A 16,247-nucleotide genomic window follows, 5' to 3' on the forward strand; every position below is an offset into this window, starting at 1 on the left:
TGTGTGTGTGTGTGTGTGTGTGTGTGTGTGTGTGTGTGTGTGTGTGTGTGTGTGGATAAGGTCAAAGCTTCACTGTTGCTACTTGCTTCTGAACTTTTTCCACTGTAGAATACCATCTAGGGCCTAAGGTGGCTCCTGCCACCCCTGGGCACAGGTACCCTTTTCAGCCTGCCCTGGCTCTGTGACCTAGAACTGGGTAGTGAGAAAAAGAACTGTCGGGTTGCATCTATTCCCACACTTTGCACGAGGTTGCATGGTGCTCTACGACTTCCTCTCGCCATGGTGTACAGCCGCTGTCCACGCTGGAATGCTTGGTGCAGCCCGCTCCTGGCAGACCCTGTCACCAGTGTCTATAGATGTCTGTCTCCCTCTCCCAACCTGGGCTAAAACATTCCTCATTATGATTTCTTTCCTGGTTTTCTCAACAGGATCCAATCTGGTGCATTTTATAGATTTGTTTAGTAGAGTTTTGCTTTTGGGGGTTGGAGGGAACTGGCTTTGCTGCTGTGTGCTTTCCCACTATTTTGGCTCTACCTTCATCCAATTCTCTTGATGCCGACAACTGTCATCTCCACCATGGGACAAAAAGACTGTTGAGGGGATCAGTTTGACATATCAAATCACCCAAATCCTTCAGGGCTGAGCCACATGCGGCCAGCCAGAAGCAGCCAAGGAGGAAGATTCGTTTGTTTGTTTGTTTGTTTGTTTTTGGGGAGGAGGGTGCCACTAAGTTCAACCCCCTCATTTTACAGATGAGGAAACTGAAGCTGAGAGATATAAAATGACTTATTCAAGGCCACATGGACAATAAAGATCAGAGAAAGTTCTGGTTTTCTGACTCTAATTCCAGGATTCTCTTTTAATTTTATAACACTGCTTGTCAAGGTCATAAAGCTAGTAGCAACTATCCCTCCCATCTCTAGATCTATGTACCCTTAATCTGTTCTTACTCTCCATTAATAAATAAAAAGTAAAACAAAGAAAACTCAATGGCAACCTCTCCAGGAGTTCCTTTCATAAATCTTTAGTGGAATTGGAAAGAATAGAGAGATCAATGGATGTGGCATTAGAATGAGCCTCATATTGACTGGTTACTTGCTGTGTGATTATGAGCAAGTTGTTTAACATCTCTGAGCCCAAGTTTCTTCAACTATAAAAGGGAGTTAATAATAATTGGACAATCACAGACCAGTTGTGAGGAAAATACTTTGTAAACTATAGAGAGCTGTATAAATGTGAGTTGCTAGTCTTCTTGGGCCCCACATTTCCTGTATAAATGTGTTGTTCCTCTAATAACTTTCCAAAATGTCGTTTTGAATGGGCCCAAAAAATGTTATGTAGATCAAAATGAAACCCAAAATTAAACATTCTAAATTATCAATGATTAATTGTTAACTCAGAAATAATGTTAATGACATTAGGGCGGCAAAATGAAGATGCAGAAGGTACTAAGTTACTCCAAAACAGAAATAATAGCAAATAACAGGTCATATTTGCATATTATGAACTGCTATTTTTTTTTTTGTGGTACAGTCTCTATTCACAAAGCAAAAAAATATAAATGTGGCAGGAAATAATTATGAACATAAACCCTAAAAGACTGGAGGGAGATAACCTTCCAAAATATAGACCTAAGAGCATAATATAATTATACTCCAATTGGTAGCTCCTGGTTATTTTTTTATTTGAAGACAGGTACAGTGGGAGAGAGGGGGAAAGTTATCTGTACTCTTCAGAATTGTATGTCTTTTCCTAAAACCTGGAAAGACTCATACTGAAATCTTACCATCTTCAGGAACAGTGTAGTTCGCATACTCAGGGAAATAATCTTCAATTTTGGATTTCCCTGCCAAGACTTTTTCTGCCAGCATATCCTGTTTGTTTAAGAACAAGATGATAGAAATGGTCCGCAACCACCTGGAAAGGAGAAACAAGAAAAAAAAAATTGTTTGCCATCTGAATTTTTTATGTACTTTTAAGTGCTAAAAGCACTTTTTATTAAATGAATTCTAATGTGCAAATTCTTATACCCACCCACCCCCACTTCAATCCAATCACCTATTCAGCCAGTAAGCCATTAACAAAAATTTAAGTGAAGATATATTTTGTCAACACTTCATTTTCAAATTCCTATCTAATTCTTGTCCACATTGATGGGATATGGGAAGGGAGGAAAATGTGATCAAGCTGATTGGTGTTAAAGCTAAAACTTAAAATTTACTTATGAAATGAAAACAGAATGTTTTTGTGGATCAATTAAGATTTAGAAGAATCAGAAAAGCCAACTCTGGAATTCAAAGAGTTAACCAAATGCATGACTCATTAGCTAGTCACAAAGCTTAATTCATGACTTGCTCAGCTCCTCCTCTTCCTCCCCCACATATCTCTTCTGCACCCCCACAGAGAGCCTGTCATTAAACAGGTCTAATTCAAATCAATCTATTTAATGTGCAAAAATGGGTTGGTTCTGGTACAGTAAAGGGGAACTATGGAAAAGTATTATTTTCCTCCATTTTCTAAAAGATGGGAACTGGAAGTTGGTGTATCATAGGGATTAGCTACATAAATCAGCATAGGCCTTTAGAGAGTATAAAATCTCAAAGGAATGAAGCATGTTAGCTCAGGATTGAACAGAAATTAAAACAATGAACTGTAGAGCATATATGTATTTTTTTCTGTTATGTTCTATATTCTTTTCCATTAGGTGTCTTAGTTTCCACAATATTGAGAAAGTTTGGTAAAAGTGGGTGGTGGTGGTAGTGGAATTGTTTGCAGATTATTGGAATCTACATATTTATGAGTACAACTAAGTCCTCATCTGGTTTCTTCTTGTCCTTGGTAGAGTCTTCATTAAACATCTTGGACAAGACCTACTTTTTGTTCTAGATTATAGAAAGAGGGGGAAGAGGACAAGGCAGGATTTTCTTTTTAGTGTCAATATATATGCCACATGGTCACATAACTTAGTATTTCAAATTCAACTCAATAAAGATTAGTTTAGTACCTACTACCTGCAGAGCACTGTGCTACGCAGTGAGGAACACATAAAGGTGAGTAAGCCACAATCCCTATATGAAGCTTATACTTTAGTACTGGAGAGAAGACACATATACAAAACTTATCTAATGCAACCATAAATCTGAAAAAGATTTTCTGACAATAAGAAATTGTGAAGTAGTCAGAAAATTCAGCTTTCAAAATAAGAAATACAAATTATTAATATTTAGTTAGAATTGTATACTTTCTGGTAATTAGAGAATTGCAAATTAAAATAAAGCTGAGATTATAATTTAGGTCAACTAAATTGGTAAAATATAGTTAAAATGACAACATTTAATATTGTTTCTATTGCTAGTAGGATTTTGAAGTAGTACAATTTTTTTTGGGGAAACATTATGGCACCATTCAGTAAGAACTACAAAACTGGTCATACAAAACTGGTCCTAACTCAGTTATCCCACTATTAGAACTAAGTCTAAAGAATGTTACTGATAGGGAGAAAAAAAACCCTAGCTATAAAAAAAAAAACTTGTTGTAAGTTTACTTGTAATAGCAAAAACCTATAAATAATCCATCTGTGTAATGATTGAACAAATTTGTGATATATGTACACATTTACACACACACACATTTACACACACACACACACACAATACTGTACCATAAGAAATGTGAGAGATGCAGTTAGGCATCCTGTCCTGGACACTGAGCTTGTCCCAGAGGAGGGAGAATTAAGTTCAAGTCCTATTACTAATATTCTGACTGCATGACCTTTAAGCAAATCAATTAGCCTCACAATGTCCCAGGCAACTCTCAAAGATTCTAAATAGAAGAACAGTTATTTATCTACATTGGTAGGAGATTTCCTCACCTAGAGATCTTTACACTAATAATCTAGGTCTGAACCTTCCTTCTAAGACATGATAAATATGAAGAAAGCAGAAAAATAAGAGAAAACTCATGAAATGATAGAGTGAAGAAAGCAGAATCAGAAAAAATCATACGTGTTATAACTACGTTAAAAAACAACACTAATAATAATTTAGCAACACTATCCAAAAGATAGATAGAAAAAAGTTGAGGATAGAAGCAAACAGGATGCTGTTATCTTGTCACACTATTTCCCTTCACGTGCTCTAAGCTCTGACCAGACTGAGCTAACTGCTGTTCCCTTGACTTGACATTCCATCTCTTTCCTGCCTCTCTGCATCTGCGCAACCTGTCCCCCATGTCTGGAACGTACTGCGTACCCAACTCCACTTCTCAAAATACCAAATTCTCCTTTAAGGTTCATCTCAGGTCGCATGTTCTCCATGAAGTCTTCCTTAATTTCCTGAGTGTTAATATTCTTTTCCTTCTCAAACTACCCTGTATTACATTTGTGTACATAATATATTCCCCCTAGAGGAATGTAAGCACCTCAGTATTCATGGGCAGGAGTGTTTTGTTTTTGTCTTTGTATCCAAGAATATAGTGGGTATTTAATAAAAATGTCTTGAATTCAATATACACAATAAAGCTATAAATAAGGTAACATTTCACATATGTATATTTGAATATTTTTTGTTGAATACAAAAGAAAATAAAGAAGCTACTAACTACTTTCACTATTTAAGGATCTGACATTTTCTCTTCACTTACCAGGCCCTCTTTCTAAACTCATGGCAAAAAGAAAAGATTGAAAAGAATCAAATTATCCCCAGATGAGGATACATTGCAGACTGTGATAAATGCTATAGGAAAGAGACATGAAAAAAAAACCCAATGGGAACAAAAGAAAGGAAACATTCATATATCATATTCAGACTGGTGCTTGGTACATATTAAGCACTAAAGAAAACAGGTTTTGAACCATGAAAAATTTGTGTATTTTCAAAGCAGAAATTGACATTTCTTCATATCCTTACTTTTGGTATTTTTTTTTTTTTACCAGGGACAGTGTACCCAGTTTAGGTGTGTAAAGATATTTTGGCAGACTAAAATTGACTTTGAATGATTATGCTCTTCTGTCCACCCCAAAATTACATTAATTAATAAACTTCCAAGGTTCTAACTAGCATTTATAATAAGCTCTATTCATGAGCACTGTAGTAAAGCTGATTTTATTTTTTAATTTTTTTATTAATTTATTTTGATTTATCAACAATCACTTCCGTAAGCTTTTGAGTTTAAAATTTTTCTCCCCCTCCTTTTCTGCCTCCCTCCCCCTGATAGCATGCAATCTGATATAGGATTTTATTTTTTACCTATTATTCCAGATACTTTTGAAAAGGTCCAGGGATTCTCGCAGCCTGTTCGTGTTATTGTCTTCCCTGATCACCATGTTGTAGCTACTGCAGGCTGCGACATAGATTATAGCAGTGACATCTTTGTGAGAGACAAGAGAAAAGGAGATGCACTTCAGTGAAAGAGCAGGTCTTTGCTGTAGTACACCAGGCAAACAACACTTCAAATGAATTTTGAACTCAATAGCTATCGGATCTGGGCAAGCAACAACAAATAACAACAACAACAAGAGCAACTGTGTTTTACAGCTACAAAAACATTTTACATATATTGCATTACTTTATCAAACATATGAGGTAGATAGTGCAAATATAAATTTTCCCCATCTTGCATATGTAGAAACCAAGGCTTAGAGGGATTATGACTTGTCCAATATCACAGAGCTAGGTAAGTGGTACAGCTAGGATTTGAAATCACATTTACTGACTCCAAATGCAGTGTATCTCCCATTAAACTCAGCTTCTGTCGATGACTTTAATATGATTGGATTGCTTCTTTAATGCGGAAGAGAATTTGGGGCTGTAAATTCACTTATGTACCAGAAATGTATGAAAGGTAGAGGCACATAGAAGCTAAGCAATAATGGAAGTATAAAAAAGTGAGAATATATCACACAAAAATGTACAAAAGTAGGAAATATTATGAGAAGTACATGTAATGTTTTAAAGCAAACATATTAAAAATTACCATTAAAGCACTGGATCCATTTTCTTCTTTCATCTCTCTGACCACCTACATCAAACATACTGTTGAAGAGCAAACGGAAGTTAACTTACATTGGTAAATTTGGTTCATTGCTGTAAAGAATTGAAGCTTATGCTTTAGTTTAAATGTAAACAAAATTTTTACCCATCTTAAATCACTTCTGCTGAGTACCAAAGATTGGCATGTTGGTGATACCTTTTACCATGACTGGAATTACTACTCACTGTACCACATATCTTTGCTTCTTAAGTACCCTGCTCTCCACCACCTGTAAATGTGCTTTTTAATCCTTGCTATCATGTGCCACTCACTATTCCTGTATCTTTAATTCTTTCTTCATTTTAGATTTTACTCCTCTAACATTTTGCTTCAGACTTGTTATCTTATGGGACCAATGGCTCATTTATCACATACTTCATATCATCACTGAGTCCTTGATCAATTCCCATCTCTCTGTGATATCATTATCTTCTGTGAGGATGCTAAGGCACATTTACCAAACCTATCTTGTAGCTTCCTACCACTGCAATTGCTATGTTGTATTTTATTTCATCAAGAGTGAGGAGAAAGACAAGTCAAGATGGTGGAGGAGCAAGAACTATAGCTGAGCTTTCCCCTGCAACTATTCCACAAAAATCTAGAAATGTACTAGATCAAGTCTTGATTAGGAAATTCAAGGAAGGAAAAAACCACAGTGTATTATTTTTCTGGCCAGGCTTGGCACATGGAGACAGAGATATCTATAAACACTGGGGAAAGGGCTTAGCCAGGAATGGCCATGAGGAGCATTCTAACACAGGCAAATAAGGCCTTGCCCATAATTATATACCAGGGCAAGAAGAGGTCCTAGACCTGGAATAGAAAGGCTTAACTTTGTGCAGAGGGCGGGAACAGGTGTCAATTGTCAGTCCTGTTCTTTATCATCTAATGCTAGATCACACATTTAGTGTGGACAGAGTAGGGGATCTGTTCCTCGAAGTGGCAGTACAGGGCAAGGAGAGGTCATAGGCCTGAGGTTGTATACTGAGTGCAAAGTAAATACAAAAATAATCAGTGGATGTTTGACTCTGACACTGGCCCTAACATAAAGTCTCAAATCAGGATGTAAGGCTGGAAGAATGACCATACAAAAATAATCCTATCAAAAATAGCTATGAAAGTGATAGAGATGCTCAATGCAAACTCAAATGAAGAGAATAACATGAAAATATATACAAATATATACCAAGCCTCAAAAAAAAAACACAGCTGTGGTACAAATTAAATTAAAATTCATAGAAAAATGAAAAGTTAAAAAAAGTGAAAATGATTTTATAAATGAAATGAGAGAACTAGGAAAAAACAATTAAAAATGAGAAAACTAGGAGAAAAATTGGAAAAGAAGTGAGAAGTATGGAAGGAAGAATTGGAAAGAGAATTAACAGCTTGCCACAAGAAGTTAAGTTTAAAACCTTATTCAAATAAGACTCTTTGAAAATAAGAATGGACTAAACAGAAGTTAATAACTACAAGAAACAACACAAAATATTAAAGCAAAATCAAAACACTGAAAACAAATTAAAGTGTTAGGTAGCTCATATAAAAAAGAACTGAGCTGGAAAAAAGATTAAGGAGAGACAGTATAAGAATTATTGGACTTATGATGTAACCTACTGTTTATCTCCTGATAGGGAGATGATGGATTTGGTGTGCAAACTGAGACATATTTTTTTTAACACAGGCAATATAGGAATTTATTTTGTTTGATTATGCACATTTGCTTCAAGGGCTTTGTTTTTTTTTTTTCAGTGGGAAGAGGTGAGATGGAAAGTTAGATTTCATCAACTGAAAAAATAAAATTAACTTTAAAAAAGAGGGTATAGGTTGAATACAGTTAAAATTGCAAAAGAACAGATTAACCGGAAAAAAAATCTTTACAGAAAGTTTCTTTAATAAAGGTCTCATTTCCTTAATAAGGTAAAAGATTTATATAATCTGAAAAGAAATCAGGGTATTAAAAAGTTACATTTCCAAGATATAGAAGGAACTCATTCAAAAGTGTACAAATAAGAGCTATTCCCCAAAAGGTAAATGTCTTCAAGGCATTTTTCCCCCCACAGGAAGAAATTCAAGCTTTCAATAATCATTTGAAAAAAATCTTCAAATGCTCAATAGTTAGAGAAATGAAATTAAAGCAACTCTGAGATTTCACCTTATACCCTTCAGATGGACAAAGTTGACAAAGAAGGAAAATCACAAATATTGGAGGGGCTGTGAAACCAGGGACATTAATGGTATTCTTGGTAACCCTAAACTGTGCATACTCCTGTGAAATAGCAAAATCATTACTAGGCTTATATGCCAAAGAGATCAAAGAAAGAAAAAAAAGTACCTATATGTACAAAAATATTAATAGCAGCTCTTTTGTAGTGACAAAGAACTAGAAACTAAGGGGAGGTCATCAATTGGGGAATGGGTGAACAAATTGTATTATATGAATACAATGGAACATTATATGCCATAAAAATTGATAGAAGGGATGGTTTCAGATGGAAGACTTATATGAACTGACACAGACTGAAATGAGCAGAACTAGGAGAACAATTTATACAATAATGGCAACATAGAAAAGATAAAAATAAACTGCGAAAGACTTAAGAACTCTGATCAATGTAATTACCCATCACAATTCTAAAAGACTGATGATAAATAGTATTCACCTCCTGACAGAAAAGTGATGGATTCAACATGCAGAATGAGATATACGTTTTTGCATGGCCAATGTGGAAATTAATTTTGCTTGATTATGCACATTTTTTTTTTACAAAAGTTTTGTTTTGTTTTGTTTTTCCAGTGGAGGTAGGATGGGAAGAGAGAATAAATGTTGTTAAAATGGAAAAAAAATATTTTAAAAAAGAAAGAAAAAAGTAACTATTGGAAAAACAAAAAAAAATGAGGAGGGAACTGAAATCTTAATGCTAGAATGTTTTAACTTTTTTTTTAATTATAAGCATGACAACAAGGAAATAGTGTTCATAGAATATTCCCTTTTCAGCTTCCCCATTTCTATTCATGGTACTGCCATTCTGCTACCATCCTGAATATGGATTTGATTTTTCCTTCTCCTTCATTGACCATACCTTATTTGTCCCCAAGTCCTGCCATTTCTTCCTTCAAAACATCTTTTGAATTCACCACCCCGCTTCCGCCATCCCCACTGTCAGTATTCTAGTCTACGGCCTTATCATGTTACACCTAGATCACTGACTGACATAGACTTAGTTGGCCTGCTCACCTCTAGTCTCTGTTTCCCTCCCTCCCCCTCGCCTCCTTTCCTTTCTATCAAGCCAATATTTTAAAAACACCGCTTCTTCTTCTTCTTCTTTTTTTTTTTTTGGATGCCACTTTATGATATGATAATAGATTAGAGGTGGAAGAGGCCTTAGAGGTCATCTTTAGACCAACTCCTTAATTTTATAAATAAGAGAACTGAGGCACAGAGAGATTAAGTGACTTTTCAAAGGCCACACAGATGTTAAGTTCTTTATTATTTGTCCTTATTTTTAACCACTTCCTGGTCCTTATTTTATAGTCAATGGGAGTAATCTGAGGTTTCCCACACTCATGCCATGATCATTTGTTACTCCATACCTTTAGTAATGCTATTCTCCTCTTTTGGAACACTTTTTTTTCTTTTTATAAATCCTACTCATATTTTCAAGGCCCAGTCCAGTTTCTCCTCCTCTATGAAGCTTTCTTTGACTACTCTATTCATACTGATTTCTCCTCCTTTGGTGAACTTGTATTACACTTATATTCAACAGCATATAGATTAGCCTCTAAAATTAATATTTTACAGATTTAAGGGGGTGGGAGGGCATAGAGAAAAAAAGAATTTATAGTAGACTAAAAAAAATAAAGCATTTCTTTCTCTAAATGATATCTGTTTCATATGGATACTAGTTAGTTCAAATAGAAAGTCCCTTGAGAAACTATCAGGAAGACAGTCAATGAAGAAGCATTTATTAAGCTTTTACTTTGTGCTAGACCCTGTGATCAGTGCTGGGGGATACAAAGAAAAAAAAAGACAAAAAGACAGTCCCTGGCCTCAAGAAAGTGAGATTTAAATGGTGCAGACTACACGGAAATAACTAGATAAACACAAGATATATACAGAGTAGAGGGAAGGTAATTTCAGAAGGGGAAGCACAAGTCATTGGGGGATCAGAAAAGCTTTCTGCAGAAGGTGAAATTTAGGGTGATTCTTGAAACAAAGAGGTGGAGGGGTGAGGAGGGAGAGCATTCCAGAGATGGGGAGAAAGCCAATGCAAAAGCCTAGAGATGGAAGATAGAATGTTGTGTGGGGGAAACAAGTAAGCTAATGCAGATGGATAGAAAACCATGTGGAAAGGAGTAAAGTATAAGAAGACTGGAAGGGACCAAATTGCAAAGAGCTTAAAATGCCAAAGAAAGGACTTTATTATATTTTATCCTGAACATAGGGTCAGGAGTGTCACTTGAATTTTCAGAGCAGGGGCAGGGAAGGGTGACATGGTCAGAGGGTATATTAGGAAAATCATTTTGGTAGCTGAATAGAATATGAATTCAAGTGAGGAGACCCTTGAGGCAGAGAGACCAATTAGCAGGCTATTGAAATAGTCTAGATGAGAGGTGATAAAGGCCTGAACTAAGGTAGTGGTTGAGCTAAGGTGGAGGGAAGGGGACATTTAAGAAAGATGTGAAGACAGAAGCGACAAGATGTGGTAATGGACTGGATGAGTGGGGTGAATGAGAAGTGAGGATCTGAAGATTACATTGAGGCTTAGAGCCTGAGTGACTACGAGGATGATAATACCTTGACAATAACAGGGAAACGTCAAAGAAGGGAAAGGTTTTTTTTCTGCCCGAATGGGGAAGATAAGTTCTGATTTAGGTGTATTGAATTTGATAAGGTAGGCGATATAAAACTACAGCTCAGAAGAGAGATCAAAGCATGTTACCTCTGAGAATCAACTACATAAAGATGCTAATTTAACCCATAGCGCCCAATGAGATCATCAAGTGTGATAGTATAGAAAGGGAAAAAAGAAAAGGACCTAGGACAGAGTCTTAGTGGACACCTATGGAACATACATAAGCAAAAAATATGGCTGAGTGCTACGTTCTGAGAAGCAGACTCAAATTTCCAAATGAATTCCAAGAATCTAAAAGATTATTGTGAGTTAGAGTTACTTAGTTTCTTGTAGATGTAGGACTTCAGGTGAGCCTCAAAGGATGGCTAGGATTTTCACTAATGGAGTGTATTTGAGATGACAGGATAGCATAAACAAAATCTATGCTCACAGAAATGAGCATAGCATATTATAGGGACAATAATATGGAACCTAATTGGAGCATAGGGTTAGTAGAAGACAAGTTGGAGAAGAAAGATGAAGCCAGTTGGTGGCTGCGAGAAATCTGACCTAAATTCAACAAGACAGCCACTGAAGGCTCCACAAGTAGGCGTGTTAGGGAAGTTTGGTATCACTCTATATGAATTTTCACTCAATAGTAGGATTAGTATAAGTTTAATGTGCTTTTCTACTAAAATGTTGATGGTATTTTGGTATTTCTACTTCTGTTTTCAATTAAATGACAAAAAAAAATCAATATTCTAGATCCTTAAAAAAACACTACAAATACCCAAATAATTATAGCAGCATCAGCCTAATCATCTGTTTTCGTGTCATTTGACAGGAGCTGAATATTAAGTTCTTTCAAGCTCAATCAAAGAGGGCCCGTATTTTCTCAAACTATAGAACAGTCCCTATAGCACTACAATAATAACTGGCATTTAAAATTAATCACACTACAAACAGGGAAGTTGAAAATATATGATAGCAAAAAGTTGTCTTCTTTACAAGATGATCCCAGCACCAGTACATAATTAGAAACAATATACTTACTGAAAATTTACTTTATCTACTTGAAATCGTGTTTCGAAAATTCCTGATGTCAAAACTCTGCATCTGAGTAGATCCTAGAAATATGAAAACATAAATGTACCAAGTGACATGATTTTTGCTGTCAAAATTAATACCCTAAGAGGAATTATAATGGTGACCTTATGTCAGTATCTTTTTGTAAAGAATTTTGAAAGCTTGGTCTTTTATGAGAGCATTCTATGGGGTATTATGCACCCAGTGGACACCTAAATTAATGAGTTTTCTTCACAGAAAAAGCTCCTTTTCTCTCATATAGAAGCTCTAATTGTGTTAGCACAAGTGGAGAGAGGCTTCACCTTAAGCTTCAGGAAAAATTAGAACATAAACCATAAGAAGCTCAATTCCACATCTGTAGATGACATAGAATCCTGGAGCAGATGGCAATTGATTATGGTCTTGTGGTCTGGCTTTCTTCACACTTCTATTCTACTTGAGTGAAAGGCTAGTATGGTCAAATTACCAGTCACTTTAAATTAAGGAATCAATCATCAATGAAAAAACTATATCATTTTACACAGTTGACCTATTAAATATATTATTATCACCATACTATTGTCATAGTATTATTTTCTTCTTCCTAGGAACTGAGTTTTCTATCTATTCTATTGAACTAATCTATTAAGGTGCTATTGAAGCACTCAACACTTTAAGAGCATTATTTTATTTATTCATTTATTTGTGTGCACATGTATATGCGTGTCTATATATGCATGCATGGTCTGGGGCAGCTCTGGGGAATAGGTTTAAGCACTAAGAATAATAACAAAAATAATAATGATAACTTATATTTGGATACATTTTCTCCTTTCTCATTTCAGAGTATTTTCTATACATTGTTCATTTGATTTAGCTACCTTGTAGAGTCCTCCCTAGATATTTGAGTTCAGCTCAAGAATGTCAGAGGCCTTTGGTTGAGTTCTAGATTCACACAAGAGAGATACTGGGAAGCATAAACTGACTTTCCTGGAAAGAGATGGGGACACATAGACTTTTCTGGGTGACAACTGGAACAAAATTAGTTGGTTGCAGAGAGGAACCCCTTGAAGTGGCTGTGTACTACATAAACATGTCCTTGTTGCACCCAGGACACTGAATATAGTCCAGGGGTTCCCTGACTCTATGATGATGTCTCATGGTTCCAGGATACATGCCAGGGACCAGGAGATATTCCCCTATCACTTTACAAAAACAGTAGTAGGTTCTGGTACTACTCAGGACCAGTGGAGAAACACTGAATTAACACCACAATCCCATAAATAAATGACTGTTTAAAGTATACTTAGGACCCTGGCAAAAGACAAGACATTAAATAAATAAAGAACAAAATTTATATTGTTTGGTAAAATAAAGGTTTGTCTTTTCTGCTCATAACTGTAACAGGAATGAGAGTTACCAGTGGTACTATTTCTATTTTTGCTGATGAAAATTATTTTGATTCCGGCAATTTTATTGAATTAAGAAGAGGTTACTATGTGTTTATATTCCTTCTGCAGCACCATTTGGCTCCTTTCTTAGGGATGACATAATCAGTAGTTACATTTAGAAAATTACCAATATTCATCTGTTTTAAAAGCTGTTTCCTTTTATTCCAGAAGGAGGGAGAAAAAGAACATTTTCTTTGCCTTCCTGTAGACACACATAGTTAAACATTTTGCATATTTCTCTGTGAATATACACTGTTTATACTATTTAAAATACATGCACAAATACACATACTAACTTGCCCTAAAAATGAAAATAAAAACAGAAATAAAAACTTAATATCCCAACCAGATTATCAGGAGAAATAGCAAATTCTGAGTTAGAGCTTTAGTGAAAGCATTATTATTTAGAAGCACTTATAGTCAAATAATAGAGCACTACTACTTAGTATAAACATTTATAAAAGTATGTGAAACTGTCTTATTTTGTATTTTATGAAATTAATGATTAAATTTGTTTGTCAGAGATGCAAGTCACCTGGAAGGTTTGCAAAAGAAAGAAAGCTCCCACATAAAGAGATTAAATTCTCTCCCAATAAAAGATTTATTATGTTTCCCCATGTAATTTCTATGGAAAGCCAAGAGAATCTTTGACTAAAGAGGAATGTTATATAATTCAGTTGGATGTCAGCTTAGGAATTTTCAACCTGTTGCTTGGAAGCATCAGAATGCTTGGTAACATAAGAAAATTCAAGGCTTGAATCATTTAAATGACATTTGGGATTGCTGAGAGAATAGCTCCCAGGAAATACTAATATTGGTACTTCTACTTTTGCATTTGATAAAAATCATGTTCTTTGCTTTTATTAAAGTAATTTGTTTTGGTGAAAAAGTTAACATATGACACAGAATTTAAAGAATATTAGACTTTAAAAGTTGAGCCTCTTTGAGTTTGCTTAACTTTAAAGAAACGAGAGGTTGGACTAGATGACGTCGGGTACCCCTTCTAGCTTAATGATTCTATGATCTTTTTTTTTTTTTTTTTTTGGTGAGGTAATTGGGGTTAAGTAACTTGCCCAGAGTCACACAGCTAGTAAGTGTTATGTGTCTGAGGCTGGATTTGCACTCAGGTCCTCCTGGCTCCAGGGCTGCACCTAGCTACCCCTTGATCTTGTTTTAGAAATTAAAAAACAATACTTAACAGTTTATGAGGTTGGCAGGTATGAAACCTAATAAAAACAAGAGGAAAATAACAGTTTTCAAAAATAATTTGTTTTTAGCACAAGAGCAATTCTCAAGTTTCTGCCTGGGAAATATTTCTGAAAATACAATAAAACAATATTTAGCATTTGTGTACTGCTTTAACTTTTTAAGATAGGTTCACTGATATTTTCTTATTTTATAACAGCCCTATAACACAGATAGGCCAGTTATTCTTACTCTTATTTCACAGATGAGAAAAATAAGGTACAGTCAATGATGCTATTCACATAATGAATTAGAAGCCTAGGTTTCTTGACCAGTAGCCCAGTGTTCTATCCACAAGTCCATATGTCACTTCAAGTAGTATTTTAAAGAAAAAAAAGCCACCTTGTAAATATTCAAATGGCTTGGGTAGGTGAGCATGATAGATTTTCAAGAATCATCATAACTATTTTATTGTCATCATCCCTAGTCTTTCTAATGGTTTCTGCATGAAACTGGAAGTTGCCATGGTTTTGAAAACAGATGGTAACATGCTCTCAACTCCACTTACCTGGTCTGTGGGTGTATAGTCAATCAAACTGACGCTGTCAATTCTTTCTAGAAAGCTGAAACAAAAACCAACAAACATTGAGAAAAAGGAATACCTTGTTATTTTTTCTTAAAGATTGTTGTATAGATTAATCAAGTCATTTTAAAAGTGTATGATCGAAACAAAATCTAAGAATCATCATGGTTATCTGGAGGTTAGCAAAAAAGGCCTGGGGAAATTTCACTTATTTATTTATAAAATAATAAATACTATTAACAATCATAATATATCTACAAACCACTTTAAAGTTTACCAAAGTTCTTTACATATATTTTATCATTTGATACAGAAATCCTGTGAGGTAGGTGTTATTACTACATCGATTTCACAGATGAGGAAAGCTACAGAGGTGAAGTAATTCTCTAGGGTCAAAGAATTAGTCAGTCAATAAACATCTATTAAGAGCCCACCACATGCTGGGCACTGAACTAAGCTCTGGGCATACAAAGACTAAAGATAGTCTGCTCTGAAGGAGCTCACATTCTAATGGGGGAGATAACAAGCAAACAAGCATGTACAAATTAACTACAGGATGAACTGGAAATAATCAAGAGAGGGATGGCACTAGAATCAAGAGGAATCAGGAAAGGCTTCCTGCAGAAAGTGAGATTTTAGATGGGAATTACTGCAAGAGAGGTCAGGTAGTGGTAATGGGGAAGGAGGGAGAGTATTCCAGGCATGGGGGACTGCCAGTGAAAATGTCTAGAATTGGAAGTTGGAGAATCTCATTCAAGGTACAGCAAGGAGGCCAGTAACATTACATTGCAGAATATGTGTGTGTAGGGGTTTGGGGGAGGAGAGTTCGGAGAAGAATTCAAAGAATTCAAAGTGGCCATGTGATGCATGCCAGTGGATTTTTTATGTAACCTTTGTCTCAAAAGGCCATTTGCATAGGAATGTCCTTATTGGTTAGCTTCTCAAAGACTTTCTGCTTCAGACATTTACTGGCTGTGTGACCCTGGGCAAGTCACTTTATTTATCTCTGTTTCAGTTTCTTGTGGAGTAAGAATAATACCTACCTTTTAAGGAAGATAAAATGAAATAATATTTTAAAGTGCTTTATAATCCTTAAAGTGC

The 16,247-nt window shown here is 35.4% G+C and overlaps 1 protein-coding gene across 2 annotated transcripts in view; it reads right to left on the reverse strand.

Annotated features, from left to right (window-relative positions):
• Positions 1-16,247, reverse strand: part of LOC114053904 (guanine nucleotide-binding protein G(olf) subunit alpha) — a 375,336-nt gene that overhangs the window by 11,252 nt on the left and 347,837 nt on the right. For both annotated transcript variants that reach the window (XM_027877025.1, XM_027877024.1), the window contains exons 6-10: positions 15,132-15,186; positions 11,916-11,989; positions 5,974-6,032; positions 5,247-5,367; positions 1,787-1,917 (exon numbers count right to left, since the gene is read on the reverse strand). In XM_027877025.1, the coding sequence (XP_027732826.1) occupies positions 1,787-1,917; positions 5,247-5,367; positions 5,974-6,032; positions 11,916-11,989; positions 15,132-15,186 (440 nt within the window). The remainder of the gene's footprint in view (positions 1-1,786; positions 1,918-5,246; positions 5,368-5,973; positions 6,033-11,915; positions 11,990-15,131; positions 15,187-16,247) is intronic.

Source organism: Vombatus ursinus, unplaced genomic scaffold, assembly GCF_900497805.2.
Source record: "Vombatus ursinus unplaced genomic scaffold, bare-nosed wombat genome assembly UNPS02014812.1, whole genome shotgun sequence".
NCBI classification, from domain to species: domain Eukaryota; kingdom Metazoa; phylum Chordata; class Mammalia; order Diprotodontia; family Vombatidae; genus Vombatus; species Vombatus ursinus.